This window comes from Topomyia yanbarensis, chromosome 2, assembly GCF_030247195.1.
Source record: "Topomyia yanbarensis strain Yona2022 chromosome 2, ASM3024719v1, whole genome shotgun sequence".
Lineage (NCBI taxonomy): Eukaryota > Metazoa > Arthropoda > Insecta > Diptera > Culicidae > Topomyia > Topomyia yanbarensis.
In genome coordinates this window covers 436,404,079-436,424,431 of record NC_080671.1, presented here as the reverse complement: position 1 = coordinate 436,424,431, position 20,353 = coordinate 436,404,079, and the positions used below count along the sequence as shown (strand labels likewise).

Below are 20,353 nucleotides of genomic sequence, written 5' to 3'. Positions count from 1 at the left end.
TTCATCTACATATAACGTCAACCGTGCTCATCTCTTAGATACTTCTGATCCAACTGTATTTTTCGATACATCCATGAAGGAAGAGATTTGTGGAATTCCGGATCATATTCGCCCACAAGTGGTCCCAAATATTTTCTATAACAAATACCATCAAGTCGACTGCGCCAAAATGTTCTACACTGACGGATCAATTCTCGACGGGTCCACAGGCTTCGGTATCTTCAACGAAAATCTTGCTGCCTCATTCAAACTCAATGATCCTGCTTCAATTTACGTCGCAGAATTAGCTGCCATTCAGTATACTCTCGGGATCATTGACACCCTGCCCTCAGACCATTACTTCATCGTTTCGGATAGTCTCAGCTCCATTGAGGCCATCCGTGCGGCGAAGCCTGGAAAGCATTCACCGTATTTCCTGGGGAAAATACGGGAATATCTGAGTGATTTATCTGAAAAATCTTACCAGATTACCTTGGTTTGGGTCCCGTCACATTGTTCTATTGCGGGCAATGAGAAGGCGGACTCTTTAGCCAAGGTGGGCACATTAGAAGGCGACACTTACGAAAGACCAATTTGCTTCAACGAATTTTTCAGTATCTCTCGTCAGAGGACGCTCGATAGTTGGCAAACCTCATGGAGCAATGGGCATCTGGGACGGTGGCTACATTCCATTATCCCGAAGGTATCAACGAATGCTTGGTTTAAGGGGTTGGATGTGAACCGGGACTTTATTCGTACGATGTCAAGGATCATGTCCAACCATTACTCGTTTGACGCGCATCTCCGTCGTATAGGGCTTGCTGAAAATAATCATTGTGTTTGTGAGAACGGCTATCACGACATCGAGCATGTTGTTTGGCTGTGCGCAGAGTACTGTGTTGCCAGGTCCCAACTAATAGATTCCCTTCGGGCCCGAGGTAGATCACCCTATGTGCCAGTCCGGGACGTCCTGACAAGCCGTGACCACCCCTATATTTTTCTTATCTATATCTTTTTGAAAACCATTGATGTCCAAGTTTAATACATTTTACCCTCTCTCATTCACAGTAGAATCTCACCAACCTATCCCTGTATCTACAATATGGCATTGCTTCACGAGTCTTCGGTGCACACTCTTCTTGATAACCGTCTATCCAGAACATCATGACATACCGCACATGCAGATGATATAGAGTGCCAATAATTATCCGAAATATCGACCCTCCCCTCGCCCCTGCGATTACAGGCTGGAAACTACAACACTACAACAAAGTGTGCATATCCGCCACAATGATCAATCAGCAAACGACGATGTCAATTACACAATATGTATCCCACTTCCTACCTTTTTCCTTTACTTACATAAGAGGGGAGCAAGCCGCCCCTAAATACGGCTTTCCCTTCCCCCACTAACATGTGACATGTAATATAAAAAAAAAAGAATTATTGGCCTCGTTAAGCTACAGCATTTGGGCCTAAATAAACGTATTTTAAGATAAAAAAAAAATAACAAATAACAAATAACAAATAACAAATAACAAATAACAAATAACAAATAACAAATAACAAATAACAAATAACAAATAACAAATAACAAATAACAAATAACAAATAACAAATAACAAATAACAAATAACAAATAACAAATAACAAATAACAAATAACAAATAACAAATAACAAATAACAAATAACAAATAACAAATAACAAATAACAAATAACAAATAACAAATAACAAATAACAAATAACAAATAACAAATAACAAATAACAAATAACAAATAACAAATAACAAATAACAAATAACAAATAACAAATAACAAATAACAAATAACAAATAACAAATAACAAATAACAAATAACAAATAACAAATAACAAATAACAAATAACAAATAACAAATAACAAATAACAAATAACAAATAACAAATAACAAATAACAAATAACAAATAACAAATAACAAATAACAAATAACAAATAACAAATAACAAATAACAAATAACAAATAACAAATAACAAATAACAAATAACAAATAACAAATAACAAATAACAAATAACAAATAACAAATAACAAATAACAAATAACAAATAACAAATAACAAATAACAAATAACAAATAACAAATAACAAATAACAAATAACAAATAACAAATAACAAATAACAAATAGCAAATAACAAATAACAAATAACAAATAACAAATAACAAATAACAAATAACAAATAACAAATAACAAATAACAAATAACAAATAGCAAATTACAAATACAAATAACAAAAACAAATGACAAGTTTTCTGTGTATGCTCAGTCAAATATCCGCTGAAGACATTCATTTGGCACTGTTTATCATTCAATATCATAAAATAAAAAGATATCAATTAATTCGATCCCACACTCACTATTTCATCGGATGATTTTGCTTTGAAATCATCAACGTTCAGCTTTTGTGTCGTTCATCTCTAATTTGGATTGTTTTTTTAGTGTAAGATTTTTAATACGAATACCTTAAAACCAACGTTGTTAAAACTTTCGTTGAATTTTACTCAAACATAAAGGTAGCAGTACATTGTGTCAAATATTTTGATGAACATTTGTGAAATTCTCAGCTAGTTGCTATAGTGGTATAATAAGAATGGTTTAAGCCTGGGACGGAACTGTAACTGTCACCGCGAACCGGCAATGGCCTGTCATTGCGAACCGGACCTTTCTTGACGATTTTCATTTTCTTGGAATGGACAATTTCTGGGTAGTATCGTAATATCCTGGCTATAAAAAAGGTGTTTTTAGAAAACATATTTTACATGTTGCTTAGATGCATGTATATGCACACAAACAAATATGTAAAATGCACCGAAGGCACGTGCAAATTTATTATTCTGCTAAACAGTTATGGTTAACGTTGTTTTACACAGTTCAGACAAACGATAACATAATTCATGTCATGTTTGAGCGCTTTCGGCACAAATCAGTACCGGCAGAAATCTATGCCGCATCGGCACAACACTACCATCGCCATTTGCTTGAAATTATTTTGCAAGCGTATTTTTCCCTGCAAAATAACATGAATATCGGGAGGGAAAACGAAGACCGTCTTCGCTTGTCCCGTCCCATGTTTAAGCGTATCCTCAAGTTTAGCAAATGGTCTTAAATGTAGGATTTGGTGGATATGTAGATTGAAACCTTCAAAACAGTAAAATTCGACTGTAACTATTACGATTACAATCAAATTCGAATGTTTTAATAGTTTTTTTTTTTTTAATTTGGGAACAATATCAAAAAAACGACTCAAATTTTTAGTAAAAGGTACATACGTGTTTACTTAAAATTTCATTCATTCAATCGTTGACTTAAACATTACAAGGGTAAAGTAGGTTTTTTTGAGCATCCAGCTTTTTCCAGTTTTTTTCGAGAAAGGTTCCAGTTAAAAAAAAAGTTGACAACGCGAGATGTAAGATAAATCGAAATATAAGGTAATATTATATTAACAAAGATTATTATTATTATTATTATTTATCAGGGCTTTAACTTCGAGGGTCATTCACCATTTTGAAAATAATGTACATTTCATAAATACAAATACTTTTAAATTCAAAATAGATAAAAAATATAAACCACCGAATATCATTTCTGTCGAGTATCCTGGGCGCCCTGCTTTCCGCTTCTTTTTTTATTTTCTTTCTTGGTGGTGAGCGACGGTCTGGTGTACCCTCTGCCGTTTGCTGATAATTCTGTCTGCCTTCCCCCTCGCTCGTATTTGTGTCCATATCTTATTGCTAGATTGGCTCTGGTGGTCGCTGTTAGCTTTTCGGTGCTTTTTGTGTTTTCGAGTTACGTTGATATAGACGTCTTCGTTCTTGTTTATTTCTTCCCTGCGTATGTTAACTGATGGCTTTGGGATGCCTTGGAATAGTGTTTGTTCGGCATTCATTTTTAGGCCGGCTGTCTTTTGTGTATCAGAAGATGTTGAAGGTTGTTTGGCAGTGGTGGTTGTAGATGAGTTTGCTTTAGTTGTTTTGGCACATGGCTTACCGTAGTATGCCGTCTGATTACAGACGGTACGTAGGCGTCTGCCCAGGAAATGTGCATAGGGTTCTTTGTATGTAGTTAACACCTTGGGATGATTTGCCCTCGAAAGTCAAGTAAGACGGTATAGATTGGTACAGCCGCATTCGCACCACTCGAACACCGTTGAGTATGCCAGGTAAAAAGTTTCTCCAAGTATCGGTTGTGACGGATTCCATTTCTCCATACTTCGACATGAATCTTTTAATGCAATCCGAACTAGTACGAGGTGCCAAATCATGCAGTTTTATTTCAATTAGATCGAGGTCCATACACGGGGATCTTGGTTTTGACGTTTTCATATTCAACGTCATGTTGCATATTGTTCTTTGCTACGAATCTTTCTGCCTCGGCTAAGAAGTTGAACGTTATAAGAACTACTTGCCTCGTGTAATGAAGCTGGACGTGTGAAACCTCGGTAAGATCAAGTTCCATTTTCACCTGGACCATCGCGATTGTGTTCTACCGTAATGGGCGAAATTTATTTTGTGGTGCACTCATTTCACTCACAGTTAGGTGCAACGAAACTTTCCTGTGTCTATATATTACACGTACACGTTAGAGCGGCGCGGCACGGGTAGTTTATTTGTTTATATGCTGTTCGCAAGCGGTGCATTTTTTTGCTTCTGATCTGTACGAGATGAGGAAGCAGATTGATTAACAAAGATTGTGCATCCATCATATTCTTGCATTTTTCTATGTATACACTCGAAGAAAGTCGGATTGCCCCAAGATTTTGTAGGCAAGGAAACAGAAATTACTCCTAATCCAGCAGAGCTTCTCTGATAATCGTCGACACGGCTTCCACGTAGGGAGGTTATTTTATATTAGTTTTCAACTAAGACTTTAATGTCTTTGCGAATCGCATGAAAAAATCATTCTATCTGTTAAGTGATTTTCACCCAAAGCCGGATAGAAAATGACAATAGCATTTACCTTACAAACAACTATGAAACAATGGATACTATGATTATTATACTGTTTCAACATTGTTCGACGCAGTATTCTTGCCGTAAATTTACAATAAAACAACATGTGACAATTTTAATGTCCAGCGAAAAAATAATAAAGTAAATTCACATTAAATTTTACTCGGTTTCCAAGAAAAAATGCAGGTAAATAAATCGATTTTTTAATGTTAAGATACATAACTACCATCCCTTCTCTTTTTACTGTAATAGTCGATTTTACACTGAAATTTACTTTAGAAACATTAAAGTTGAATGTTTTTGTATTGCAGCGTAACATAATTTATATGTATTTGATGGAACTTTATTGCAAATTATTGTACAGTCACAGTGATAATTATGATTTTGTTATTGAGCATTTATTTTTTATTCGGGTTCCTACGCGGAGGGCTTAAGTTGAGTGAAAAGAATTTAATATTCGGTACTTTTTCTGTAGCGTGTAGGTGTGACGCTAATCTTTGTTGGCCCAATCGACTGAATCCGTTATTTCATGCAGACATCGTTTTTTTGACAAAAAAATATCAAAACAAAAATACACACGAGGTTTCTTGCAGCGGCAGTAAATTTTAAAATTAAATTTATTTCTCGCTTAGAATTAAACTTTATTAAAAGCCAATAAGATGGGAAAGCTGAACGTTACAGTTTTGCGTTATTTAAGCAAGGAAGATTTTCGAATTCTCACAGCGGTAAGTAGAATCCGGATAAATGGAGTGTATCGGATCACGAAGATTTGTTACCCATATTATCCAGATCGAGATGGGAATGAAGAACCACGAGCTGGTACCGGGAGCTTTGGTGGCCGCCATCGCAAGTTTGAAAGCGGGGGGAGTTCACAAGTTGCTGCGGGAACTGTGCAAACATAAGTTGCTCACCTATGAGCGTGGAAAGCGATGTAAGTACAGCCATGATCAGTGAAGGTTCAGTTTTAATGGTAATACACTTTTTCCCCGAAACAGTCGACGGTTACCGTTTGACCAACATGGGTTACGATTATCTGGCGCTGAAATCCCTCACACTTCGCGGGTCTATTTCCGGCTTCGGCAATCAAATCGGAGTTGGAAAAGAATCTAACATCTACACTGTGGGCGATGAGGAGGGTACCCCACTCTGTCTGAAACTGCATCGATTGGGTAGGGTTTGCTTCCGGAATGTGAAAGAGAAACGTGACTATCATGGTAAGCGTCACAGAATGAGTTGGCTGTACTTGTCTCGCATTTCCGCTACGCGAGAGTTTGCCTACATGAAGGCGCTATACGATCGAGGATTCCCGGTTCCCCGGCCTATCGATTTCAATCGACACTGTGTGGTGATGGAACTGGTCGATGGTTATCCGCTTACAAACGTATGTGAGGTGGGAAACGTTGAGGCTCTGTACGACGATTTGATGAATCTGATCGTTCGGCTTGGCAACTGTGGCGTCATTCATGGGGATTTTAACGAGTTCAATGTGATGATTACGGAGCAGGATCAACAGCCGATTTTGATTGATTTTCCGCAGATGGTTTCCACTTCGCATCCAAATGCGGAAATGTACTTTGATCGGGATGTGCAAGGAGTGAGAGAATTGTTCCGGAAAAAGTTTGGCTATGAGAGCGAGGAGTATCCGAAGTTTAGCGATTTGGAGCGGGATGATGAGCTGGATAAGGAGGTGCTTTGCTCCGGCTATGGGTTTACCAAGGAGATGGAGGATGACGTGTTGAAGGAGTATCATCAGATAAACGAGTCGGAGGACGAGGACGACGAAGCCAGCGATGAAGATTATCAAGATAGTGTTGCGGATGGTATGGACGAAGGGGAGATTGAAGAATGCAGAAAGAAGCTTGAGGAGGAAATCAAGTTTGCCGAAGAAAAGCCAGGTGTGTTGGTCATGTTTGAAAAGCTTTAAAAGTTAATATTTTAATTTCATAATTTGCAGCAAACATTCAAACCAAGCATGCAGATAAGAACTCTAGTATTCTTAAATACATTGCATCTATGTCTCCGGGAGATATGGAGAAACCTTTCAATGAAGAAGAAGAGGACGTTTTCAAGGATGCTTTGGAAGACATTTCCGCAGGGGAACCCTTCAAAGAGCCATCGCAGTCGAATTCGCTTCAGGGACCGGTTGGAACAAACGCCGAGGAAAATGAGCGGGACGATGTATGTTCAGTTAGTTCGAACGAACTGATTACCAACGAACTTGATGATAATCTAACCGATCTGGACCCGAATTCCCGTGAGTATCGGATGATAATGGTGCGCAAGTTATTGGATGATGCTCGTAGTGCCAGATCTTACTCGACTACGGCCAGTACGATTGCTCCATCTGTTGTAACGGACCGAATAAGGAACGGTCTTAGGCTGCAGGAGAAGAAGGATCAAAAGAAGCGAGCCGTTCCGAAGGGAGAAGCTAGTGCGGTTCGTCGGATGCGGAAAGATAACAATGGCATTGTTAAGGAGTATCGGGGGTGGGAGTTTTAGTTATATTTTTCATTATATTTCTTTGTAATATACTTAACTAGTAATTTACTAAACTTTATTTTGAAAGAAATGGACACACTAGTTGACGAATTTTTTGACATTGTTTGTGTCTCTGGGAACCAAATGGATCATGATTTTGATGCCTTCACCCTGACTGGCGACTCGGAATGCCTCGTGCACGTTCGCCAGATCATAGTGATGGGATACTAAGGGCTTTACGTCTACGTACCCGGAAGCCACTATCTCCAGAGCTGCTGGATAGCTGCAAGAATAAAAAAAATCTGTTGAAAAATTTGGGTAAAAATGGAAATAAACCAAATAGTTGAGCTGAAGATATTCATGGAAGAACAGACCCCACATTTTTTGTTTATTTTCTAATGCGGAAGCCCTCTAGATCTCACGATAAATCTTTTTAAAAGGATCTAGGACAGGAAAAATTTCAGCAACATAGGTAATCTCTTATTTTAACCGAAAATTCGTGATCTTTTTTGTTAATTGCGACCATACAGTCAGATTGACCAAAAGAAGGGCAGGATCATGAAATCTTAGCCGTTCCTGTTTGGTACTGACCGAGGATGTTCCGCTAATTAGCGGTACTTCACAGCGGCTGCTGGGGTGGGACCGGACACAATTTTTTTGCAGTTTGATGGGCAACAATTCGCTTCGTTGAATCTACGCCGAGTGAAGAATTCTCCTCCACTGGACCCGGTCCTGGGCCAATCTTTTCCAGTCACCCTGGACATTGAGTGCTTTTAGGTCCTCTTCCACTGCAAACAGCCATCGTGTACGCGGCCTGCCACGGAGCCGTCGACCTCTTCCCGGTTCTCTACTGAATATTATCTTCGCCTGTCGTTCTTCCGGCATTCGTGCCACATGACCAGCCTACAGCAGCCTGCCGTTTCTTATTAGCTTGACAATATCCACTCCTTTATATACTTTGTATAGCTCGTGATTCATGCGACGCCGCCAGATGCCATTTTCTTCTTTACCGCGGAGTATTGTTCGCAGCACCTTACGTTCGAAGACACCGAACGCTCTACGATCAACTTCCTTTAACGTCCACGTTTCATGGTCGGAACTATCAATGTCTTGTACAACGGGAATTTTGTCTTCGTCTGCAAACTACGGGACTTCAGCTGGCTACGAAGACCGTAAAAAGCCCTATTTGCAGCTGCAAGACGCCTTTTCACCTCGCGGGTATCATCATTATCGCACGTCACAAGAGTTCCAAGGTACACAAATTCTTCCACTACTTCAAATTTATCACCATTTCACCACAAACTTGCTGTCTCCCTTTTAAAAGGCACGAATGCCTCTTCCACGGCTCGGTGGTCGATTCTTGATTTCGATCCATCCAGCGTTGCACGAATCAGCCTAATCAGTTTCGTCGGAAAACCATGTTCTACCATTATCTGCCATAACTCGTTTCTTTTCACTGAATCGTACGCCGCTTTGAAATCAATAAACAGATGGTGTGTCTGCATGTTGTATTCCCGGAATTTATCTAGGATCTGTCGCAGGGTAAACATTTGATCCGTTGTTGACCGGCCTTCACGAAAACCACCTTGGTATTTGCCGACGAAAGACTCCTCCAACGGCCTTAATCTGTTGAACAGAATACGTGACATAATTTTGTGTCCCTTTTTGTATAATTTTGTGTCCCTTTTTGTATAAGGGACAAATGAGGCCCTCTAGCCAGTCAGCAGATAGTTCTTCTTCTTCCCATACCTTCAAAAGAGTACGGTGAAGTATTTCGTGTAGCTGCTCATTACCGTGTTTGAAAAGTTTGTTTTTCAGCTCTTTGATTGCCTTTTTCACCTCTTCTAGCATCGGAGGTTCCACAGCTTGTCCATCGTCACTTATCCTTATTATGTTCGTTGACGCGCTAACATTCTCTCCATTCAACAATGTCTCGAAGTGCTCTCTCCACCTGGCTGTTACCATAGTTTTATCTGTCAGCAAGTTACCTTCACGGTCATTGCACATGACGGGAGACGGCGCTGTTTTTCTCCGTAAGCCATTGACAGTTTCATAAAATTTCCGCATATCATTTTGTTCCATACTGTTTTGCGCTTCAGTAATGACGTCTACCTCATACTGCTTTTTCTTTCTGCGGTGAATTCTTTTTTCGGCTCCTCTTGCTTGCTCTCTGTTCTGCCGGGTACCAGACACTAACATCCGGCTTCTGGCAGCATTTTTCTCATCCGTCACTCCTCATCGAACCAACCGTTTCTGGGCCGTCTATGAGCAGTACCTATTACTTCTCGCGCTGCTGTGCTCACCGCTCCGTGGATTGACTCCCAGAGATTGTTGAGGTTGTCGTCTACGTTGATTCCCCTTATCCGCTCATCAAGCTTCTGGCGGTGCTCGTCCGTCACACCTTCTGCTGAGAAGCGCTGGATATTGAAACGCAACGGTCGTTGAGTTCTTGAGTTCGCTACGGTTTATAACCGTGCTCGAATCTTACTGACAACGAGATAGTGATCAGAGTCGATGTTCGGTCCTCACATCTATAACATCCGAGAAGTGTCGGCCGTCTACCAGGACATGGTCTATTTGATTGCAAGTTTCGCCATTCGGGTGCATCCAGGTGTGCTTACGGATGTCTTTGCGTGCAAAGTAAGTGCTGCTGATGGCCATCCCTCTAGCTGCAGCGAAGGTCACTAGTCTCAGGCCGTTGTCATTGGTTACAGAGTGAAGGCTCTCCTTACTAATGATTGGACGGAAAAAGTTCTCTCTACCGACCTGAGCGTTGGCGTCCCCGATAACAATTTTCACGTCATGCTTTGGGCACTCTCCGTAGGTTTTGTCGAGACACTCGTAAAATGCGTCCTTCACGTCATCGGGTTTATCGTTTGTCGGTGCATAGATGTTGATCAAGCTGTAGTTGAAGAATTTGCCCCGTACCCTCAACACACAGATTCGCTTGCTAACCGGTTTCCCCCTTATAACACGCTTCATCTGCTTGCCGATCACTATGAAACCGACTCCATGTTCTGCCTTTTCGCCGCTGCTATAGTAGACACACCGTTTGTGAATATCAGCATATTTAACACTGACCGAAATCCACCTGCCGGAAAATTTAAGCCTACAGATACAACTGTCTGAAACGCCTTCAGCATAGAAGCCTCCAGCCAACAGATAACTCCCTAACAGTAATAGCAGCAAATTAATTGTAGCTAAGACGAGAGTAACCGTACCCTTACTGAAGACTCTACCAGCTCGAATGAACATGAATGTAATCGCCGACAACACGAGATACCTATGCTGGCTCCATTTGGCAGTTATTCTTGTTGGAATAACAATCCTGGCAACCTTACCACTACACTCATATAGCTTTTTTATCCTCACCTTTCGAAATTGATTAACCTTTGCTAAATAAAATGTTTCTGTCATTATCTACAAAACAAGACGCATTAAACTAAAAACCACTTCCGGTGAAAATTTCAACGTGTTGACATGTTGGTTTTCACCGAGTGCTAGATAATTCGCTTTTTTCACCTTGATTGGGCGAATTACTCGTGCTGTGGTGGACCAATTTTGTGGCGCTGCGAGGTTATCGTCGGTTACCCGAATAGAAATGTACAGTAACAAAACCATGATTTTCACTGTGACAGTACAGTAATTTTACAATAATTTACAGTAAGTTTTAGTGTTATGCTACAATACAAAAACAATAAACTTTAACGTTTTTACAGTGAATTTCAATGTAAAATAGACTTTTACAGTGAAAAGGGGGGTGGTTATGTATCTTAACATTAAAAAAATCAATTTTTCTCCATACATTTTTTTCTCGAAAACAGTAAAATTTAATGTGAATGCGCTGTATCAGTTTTTTGCCGAACAGTGAAATTTATTGTTACATGAAATTTTATTGTAAATCTACTGTGAGAACGTGGCATCGAACAATGTTGAAACAGTAATAACTATAATATTTATTGTTTTATGATTGTTTGTAGGGTAAATGCTATTGTAAAATTCTATCCGGGTAGTCACAAAAAGTAAAGTCCATTGGACTATAAACGAAAATTAAATGGCAATATAGCTTTATATGCTGTGCCATTTTGGGCTTTGTTTCACAAACAAGCCAAACAGAAGCGAAGAAGAAGAAGAAACAAAAAACGTGTTTCATGAATCGATAGTTTTTCTTTTGCTATTTTCGTCTAAAACCCATACGAAACCACAAAAGGTTATGGGCCCAGATCATTTCCAAAACAAATTCGACAATTTAGGTCGATGAAGATCGAGTTGAACGTTTGCACCTACCGCTGTTTGAAGGGTCAAATTTCTCGTCACGGAAATCTTGTTGCAGGTGCTGTTGGGGGAGCACGACCTGCTGGAATGCGTGGAAGCTGACGTTGCTGACGTGGAGGTGTTGAAAGAAGAACCCGGCGATTTCGCGGAGGTGAAGGAAAAGGAACGAACAAAGTGTGTGAAGAAAGAAAAGAGATGTAAAAGTTTGATCATTTCCCGAATTCACGACTCCCAGTTGGAGCTGGTACAAGGAAAACGTACGCCGAAAGAAATCTGGTCGGCGTTGAGTAGTCTTCGATCGACGTAGTATCACAGACTAACAGACATAACACTCGAAAATAATGCTTCGCCCACTTTAGCCGTCATTTTAAATATATGTGTAGTTGGGACTGTGGCCGCTTTTGAAATTATAGCGCCACTGACATATGAACAAGCATATGGGGGATAGACCACTAATGAAAAATTGTTCCCAAGCCTGAGGGGTAACACACCAGCAAATGTGTGCTTGGGACCGCGAATAAAAGGTGGAGCTAATGTTCTGGGAAAATTGCCGGATCGATATTTTTTACGGAAATTCCCTCATAGTGTTATGTCTGTTAGTCTGTGGTAGTATTGCCACCCGGTCAGCGTGGCAAGCAGAATGTTAGCAAAAGTTGAGCAAAGCGAAATTGATGCTGACAGAGTTTCTGCGATAATTTTGCGCGATTTGTGCGAAAATTCTGGCAACGAATTCGCTCAAATGCAACAACCGTTTCTGACAGAAGCGGTTAAACCAACCGATGCTGCTCACTTTTATCCAGAATCCAGCCAGAAATGTACGGCCAAGATTTCTGCACGCTTCCTGCCACATCTTTGTCAGATGTTTTGCTCGATTCGTGCTAAATTCTACCAGGTAGGAATTGTCAGGATCTTTGCACAGTTTATGTCCGAGTTATGCTAGGGTTTTGCTCGGTTCCTGTCAAAATTTGCCAGAAAACGCGAGCGAAACCGAGTTCGCCCTAGCTCAACTAACCCGACAGGATACGCGCAGAAATCTGACAGGGCTGCCAAACCAAGACTTACAGATATCTAGCAGAGCGGTCTCTGCCAGAAAATTTGCTCACTGGGCAGCCGTATGCACCTGAAGCGACAGATACTGGAGTTGCGGTATGAGGGCGGTACTCTTCAAGATAATTTTCTTTGCTTTGATTGATTAGTGCGTAAGGAACGGGAGTGGAAATGGTAGAACCGGATATTAATTGCCATCTTCTCAATTTGGGAGCTTCGTTTGACACCGTGGTCACTGTGCTGTAAACAATGCCGGAGGCGAATTTAAACATGGAATTTGTAAAATTTCCCCTCTTGAACGAGGAAACCAAGCGGAACGGTATGTGTCGTGACAATGTGAAGAATCAGCTTTTTTCGTGAGCTCCAAGCAGCTGAAGAGCAAGAAGAAGTTTAAGTGCTTTGGGTGTAAGAAAGAGGAACAATTATCCGATTATCCCACCAAAAAGGGAGTAAAAAGTGATGAGAAAGTTCGCGAAAAAAAAAACTCATCGAAAGCACACTCAGCAGATGCTGAAACGAGCTGTGTTTGCTTTGCTGCTTCTAGCAGTGAGGCTGAAGACAAGTAAAAGTTTTCCGAACAATTTGTACCGTGGTTTATTGATTCTGGATATTCAGATCACATCGTTAATAACAAAGCTTTGCACACAACTCTGAAGCCGACAAGCGTCCGGTTGAGATCGTGGTCGCGAAACATGGCCGCTCGATAATTGCCAAACAAGCCGGTACAATTGGGTGATTAAATTAGAAAAAAATCTTTTTATTACATATATCGATAAAGCTGATTTTCGTGATTTCACCAATGTTTTTTCTAACTCAGGAAACGTGAAAATAAAATTTGAATTCAAAATAAAGAAATATGTTTATTGATTTGACACTATCAGAAGCATTTGCATATCGAGTTTCACGACAAGTCATGCACTGTCAGAAAAAATGAATATATGTTTTCCTGCTTTTCCTGGAGGGTTATTTTTATTTGACATATTGTGCCTTGCAGGATAATCGCTCGATATGCGATTATATAAAAGCTCAATTGAGATAGGCGCGTGACAGCCGCCTATATAAATGTATAGGCAGCTTTTTCCTTGAAGCTTTCGAAAAGTACACAGCTGGCAGAAAAATAAAGCTCCACTGAAATCTGCTTGCGGAGCAACTGCGGCTATATTTGATGCGCCTTTCAGACGCCCGCAATGTGAGATTTTATTATAAGCGCGACAATAAACTCCACTGTACATAGTTTTTTCATTTTGGGTGATTTTTTTTCTTGATAGGCCAGATGCAAACAACCGAAGTTTTCCTATGTATAGTTGTCTATGTTTACATAAGGTTTATTTTAAAAAACAAAAAAAAATCGTTTTTACGTATTACAACGAATTTATAAAAAAATTAAAATATTATGTATATTGGACCTAAAATTTATCGAATGGATCGGAAAACCATATATAGCCTAATGATCCAATTGTGGAACCCAATGCCATTGGTACTGGAGTAAAATCTAGGGGTAGATCACTTCCCGAATAGAAATGTACAGTAACAAAACCATGATTTTCACTGTGACAGTACAGTAATTTTACAATAATTTACAGTAAGTTTTAGTGTTATGCTACAATACAAAAACAATAAACTTTAACGTTTTTACAGTAAATTTCAATGTAAAATAGACTTTTACAGTGAAAAAGGGGGGTGGTTGTGTATCTTAACATTAAAAAAATCAATTTTTCTCCATACATTTTTTTCTCGAAAACAGTAAAATTTAATGTGAATGCACTGTGTCAGCTTTTTGCTGAACAGTGAAATTTATTGTTACATGAAATTTTATTGTAAATCTACTGTGAGAACTTGGCATCGAACAATGTTGAAACAGTAATAACTATAATATTTATTGTTTTATGGCTGTTTGTAGGGTAAATGCTATTGTAAAATTCTATCCGGGTTGAGATGCATTTTTAAAAATCAGCGAAATTAAATGCATTTCTTTCCATCAAAATAGAAGTTCGTAATGCATTTTGCGTTGCGTGCAATGTATTTTGCGTTGCGTGTAAGACGTCAAAACCCTACAAAAAATAGCGCTACATTCAAGAAAACATCGAACAAAGTGGATCAGCGTAGGACGATTGTTAAGTAATCTTTTCTGCGAGGGAGTGCAATGTTGATGCAAAAATGAAAATTAAATGCATTTTTTCTAAGTTGATGCAAATTTGCTATACATTCCTAGAGTGATCTGCCCCTGGAGTAAAATGCACTGTGAAGAATGTTTTGTTCGTGCAAGAGTCGCACTGCAATCTTTTCTCTGCTGTTAAAGTTGAAGCGGGAATGAAAGTGACATGCGAAAATGGCCGAGTAGCAATGTATCGTGGATCGGAAGTCGTCGCGATGGGTTCGCAGTGAGGTAAGTTGTATCGTCTCAATTTCTATACGGATATGTGCAGCGCAAGTGACTTTGATGACGTGCCGATTGATCCCGACGAAATTGGAACTATGGCATCGTCGGTTCGGCCATCTAAACGCGCGAAGTCTTGAGAAACTGATTTCGGGCGATAAGGTCACGGGGCTCGAGCTTGCCGGTGCGAAAGTGAACAAAACTGCTGTTTGCGAGCCGTACGTCATGGAGAAGCAGACCCGGAAGCCGTTTCCGGAGCGCTGCGAGCAAAGCTTAAAAAAATTGACATCGCTGCATGAACTTGAAAGAAAACGAAAATCAATTCATGCCCGCTGCGATGAATGAAATTTTTGATTCGTTTCCATCGTCATTCGTTCTTCCGACGCAGCGCTTTCAAGTACGGACATGTTCGGTTTCAGAAGCAAAGTGAATTTTATTTCTATGCTAGCTCTGAGTGGGATCATTGATCAAAAGTGGACGCACTTATGCTCGAAAATGTAGAAGATGCCAACTTCTGCCTTCAAACTGTCGACTTAATAACAAATGAATGCTTAGGTTGGTGAATGAGTTTATATTTCCTCTGCACTCAAGCATTCGATTCTGCATGAAATTTCAGTCAGTTGGAAAGTGAATGAATGAGGGAGGTACTGTAGTCAGAAGTTCGAGTTCTGTCGGAAAAAGGGAATCCAAGTAGAATGGACGGTCCCACATACGCTCGAACAGAATGGTGTTGGCGCGCGGATGAACCGCACTCTCGTAAAGCGTACACGATCAATGCTAGAAGATTTGGGAGTAAGCGATATTGGGCACCGGCTATCCAAACGGCTACGTATTTAGTAAAACAGATGTTCGTCCAGATCGGTGGATGAGGCTGTCACTCCCGACGAGTGTAAAAAGGCGAATGTTTCGAAGCTACGCGTGTTAGGATGCACCGTCTTCGTCCACGTACCAAAAGGGTTGCGACAGAAATACGATGCAAAGTTTTGGAAAGGAGTTTTTGTTGGATACGCTATTAATTGCCACCGTATTTGGAACCCTCATTCGAAGCAGATCGTACATGTCCGAGACGTGGATTTTATTGATAAAGAATACGGTCAGATAGACATCAAAGTAAAACAATCGTCTAGTGTGATCATGCTACCCCCAGCAGCAACGGTCGAAAAAGATACGCGAGAAGCCGTTAGTGATGCGAGCAGCAGTTCTGCTGAATGATCAGACGAAGCAGTTTCAGAAGAGTCTTATGAAGAGTTCAATAGCATCCGTGAGGAGGATGGACCAGGAGAGTACATTGTGCCGATGGTTGACACAGTTTCTGAAACACCACAGCGACACAGATTCCCTCCGGTTTGGTAGCAGGATTACAAAGTAGAATACGACGAGCGTGCATTGAGTGCTGTGAACTACGTTCAGGATGTATCAAAGTCACTTGCGGAGGCCAAGCCAGGGGTCGATTGGTGCAAATGAAAGAAAGCCGCCGAAGAGGACATTGATTCTCTGAAGAACCAGACTTGGAGTCTATCACAGCTGCCACCAAACCCGAGGGATCCGACGATGGGACAAACGTAGTATGTCACCTGCAGAAGTCTATATATGGTCTGAAGCAAGTTTTAAGATCGTGAAACGATCGTTTGCATGGATTCGTGACTAGCCGGATGGATTTCAACTGCACCCCGAACGATCCATGCCTGTACATTCAGAAAATCGGAGACGAAACGGTCATTATTGAGGCAATGAGTTTATTGGTTGTCTAACGTACGCGTCAGCAGCAGTGAATTTCTTCAGTCAATTTAAAAGTTGTTCGACTGAACCTACCTCAAGCGTGTATTGAGATGCATCAAGGGATCACTGCGGGCATCGAACTGTATCGAGCTGATTCGAAGGCACCGCTGGTTGAGATTTTTTCGGACGCGGATTGGGCCAACGATCCTGTGGACCGATGTTCGGTTAGTGGATGTTTGATCAAGGTTGCTGGATATTGTGTCGGGTGGATGACCAGGAAGCAGCTAGTAGTATCATTCTCGTCAACAGAAGCTGAGCTGAATGCTTTATGTGCGGCTGCGTGTTACGAGATTTGGTTGACTCGACTGCTCAATGATTTTGGAAAAGAAACCAAACTGTTAGTGTATTTTTATGAAGACAATCGGTCTACGATACGGATTGCGGAAGATAGCTAAAACAACGGGCGTCTCAAGCATGTGGACGTAAAATACCATTTTCTACGTGACTTGGTGAAAGATGGTCGTATTTGCGTCCAGTATAGTCGTGATTCGCTGGTTGGGCCACACCCTCTGAATTAAATTCGTTAGTTGGGCCGAAAATGCATCTGCTCATATCTCTAATTAATGTTAGTTTGATTGTAAAAGTGAATTTGACACGAGATTTTGTCATTCGGATGCTTTTTAGTTGGACAATAGTGTAACTAGCGGAGGTCCAACTAAAAAGCGATCCAGTTAAAAAGTGAAAAACCAACGAATCACGACTGTATATTTTGTCGAAAGACCACAAATCCGGGACCAGACAAAGGAAGGGTCTTCTATTGGTGGGGGTCGAGCTTAGGCACCATAACTACGAATCACTCAAGTCCACCAACATGCCTCCTGGTAAAGCCAGACTTGTTCCTCTTTACCGTGAGAACGGACTACATAAATTCGAAATAAAATAAAGCAAAAATGAAAATAAGATTGTAAATACGTATTTTGCTCGATAATTTCCATACTTTTTGAGAGAAATTGAAGCCCCACAAGCTCCAGACAAATTTGGCTTGTTTAGATTGGGAAAATATGGATGTACAGGGTTTGGTCTCACTGGAGCGAAGAAGATCGTCGGAAGTGGCGCATGTTGCTAATTACAACCTTTTGTCCATTAGTGATCTAGACTTACGTATCTCAACAACTCTGACATTGATAGGATTTGGTTCGAACTAAATTCTCTTAGCCAATATCACCCCTACTAAGTATAAAATCTTGAATCAGATATGATTTTGAATGGTTTTCACTGTTCATAGTTTTTTTTTCTAAAAACAATCAGTCTTGCTTACTAGACTTGCAGGATCTTCCTAAAACAGATTTGATATGTTTGTAGTAATACGTATTAACTTTTTTGGTCAGTGTTATTTACTTGGTGATTTAAATAACTAGTTCGTGTGATTTACTACACCGTGATTTTTCTACTTACTCGTGATTGTACCGCATACAAGTAGTGATGTCGATCTCCCTCGAAATGGCATCCACCATCGGCAGCTGAACGTCCTTGTTACCCAATCCAACCAAACAGATTCGGCCGGCATTTCTGGTAGCCTTGATCGCGATTCTCATTCCAGGCTGCGAACCGGTGCACTCCAGTACTCGATCGGCCGGTCCGCCCAACACTTCATGAATCTTTCGCACTAAATCGTCTTCCTGGTCGTCCTTCTTGATACCAATCACTCCAGTCACACCCAGCTTCTTGGCCACTTCCAGTCGATGCTTGGCATGATCCAGGTCCAAAATAACCGTCCTTGTGGCTCCCATTGCTTTAGCGGCAATCAAACATACCAGGCCAATAGGACCAGCACCAAAAATCACTACCTTATTCCCCAATCCAATCTGTGCCCTGCGTCCAGCGTATACAGCTACTGCCAGCGGTTCCAGCAGGGCTCCTTCTTCCATCGAAACGTGGTCCGGCAACTTGAAACAACAATCCGCATACTGGGCGTAATAATTGGAGCAATTCCCGTCGTGCTTCTGCGTCGTACAATGCTTGCCGTCCAGACAGATATTGTACTTACCGACCTTGCACAGATCGCACGTACGACATCCAGCGGCCGGTTCGATTGCGACACGATCTCCCACCTTCAAATGTGTAACCTGACTACCGACCTTCCGGACCACGCCGGCTGATTCGTGTCCCAGCACGATCGGTTTGATCAATCTCTGTGCTCCAAAACCACCGTCCTTCAGGAAGTGAATATCGGTTCCACAAATTCCGCAGCAGTCCACCTCGACTACTACTTCGTTGAAGGCCGGTTCCGGGATCGGGCGTGGTTCCAGGCGCAAATCGTTCGGACCGTACACCAGGGCGGCAAGATTTTCGTTCTTTGGAGCCATTGTGCGGGGTGATGTTGGCTAGTCTGTGGCAGAAGCTTGACTGAATGCTGAGACGCAGCGTCGGCTGATTAGAGTAAAATTTGCGCGAATAGTCACCGTCGTTGCAGTATTGTGTTTATGTTTGACAAGATAATTGGTCGTTTGTGTAGGTAGGCAAATGTGAATCTATTTTTACGAGTACCGTGTCGTAGCTTGAAAGATCATTTAAGATAAGCATTTATGGATTGAGCATATAGGTAGCACTGATCTTTCTTTTTATCACTCACTTAGAATTATAAAAAAATACTAGGGTAGTTCCTCCCTTGTTCATCTCATTAGTTCGGTATTTACGTAAAATCTTAGACTTTTTTTCTTATATAAAAGCGACAATTAACTATACTTTTGATAAAACTAAACTGGCTCTAATCAGACAATTGATCTACAATTTCAACTATATTAACAAACTCGCTAAATTAGTACATAATACATGCCAGAGGTCCCGCAAGGAAGCAGTATATAACCATTTTTGTTTACGCTATCCTTCAAGAATGCTTCTTAGTGCTTGGTTCACGCGTATGCTTTGAAGTTGAACTTTGTAAATCATAATATTGATGAATTTCTCCGTCTGCAAGAATGTTTCAGAATCAATGTTTATCCGTGGCAGTTAGTGTCGGATTCTGATGAGACGTAGACTAATTTAGTTATAGTTTTTGTGCTCTTTACGCGCAAAGATGATTTTAAACTATTTTCTGGTTAATGGAGAAAAAATAGTTTTTACCAATATTTCGGAGGGCTCCCGAAATTTCGATATTGAAATTTTCATTGCACAATACAATATTGGTTTGGAATAATTTTGAGCTTAGAGCAAATTAAAATAGAAACATATTTTAAAATTTTCTCAAAAAGTTAAATTTTTCGGAAGGGGCGTGGAGGGGGAGGTTACATCATCTACAGAAGTGATATATTGAAAGCTTCATAAGCAAACCGATATTTATGAGCACTCATGAGTAAAGATAAGCCATCGACTAACGGACCTCAGACACTTAAAAAATCAGACTGCTGCGCTGATTGATTGACTTTTTAAATCCGTGCCTCAGACAATCTCACATCGCGCTGACAATAAATTTATTTCAAACACTCATC

The 20,353-nt window shown here is 40.6% G+C and overlaps 2 protein-coding genes across 2 annotated transcripts; one reads left to right on the top strand and one right to left on the bottom strand.

Moving 5' to 3' along the window:
• Positions 1–5,506: 5,506 nt before the first annotated feature.
• LOC131685537 (uncharacterized) lies at positions 5,507–7,512 on the top strand. Its single transcript, XM_058969344.1, has 4 exons — positions 5,507–5,694; positions 5,759–5,900; positions 5,965–6,864; positions 6,924–7,512. The coding sequence occupies exons 1-4, from the start codon at positions 5,629–5,631 to the stop codon at positions 7,466–7,468; spliced, it is 1,653 nt and encodes a 550-aa protein (XP_058825327.1). The 5' UTR covers positions 5,507–5,628; the 3' UTR covers positions 7,469–7,512.
• Positions 7,437–19,295, bottom strand: LOC131685538 (sorbitol dehydrogenase-like). The gene is made up of 2 exons (XM_058969345.1): positions 18,321–19,295; positions 7,437–7,730 (listed from the first exon to the last, which is right to left on the bottom strand). The coding sequence occupies exons 1-2, from the start codon at positions 19,229–19,231 to the stop codon at positions 7,547–7,549; spliced, it is 1,095 nt and encodes a 364-aa protein (XP_058825328.1). The 5' UTR covers positions 19,232–19,295; the 3' UTR covers positions 7,437–7,546.
• Between the last annotated feature and the right edge of the window lie 1,058 nt (positions 19,296–20,353).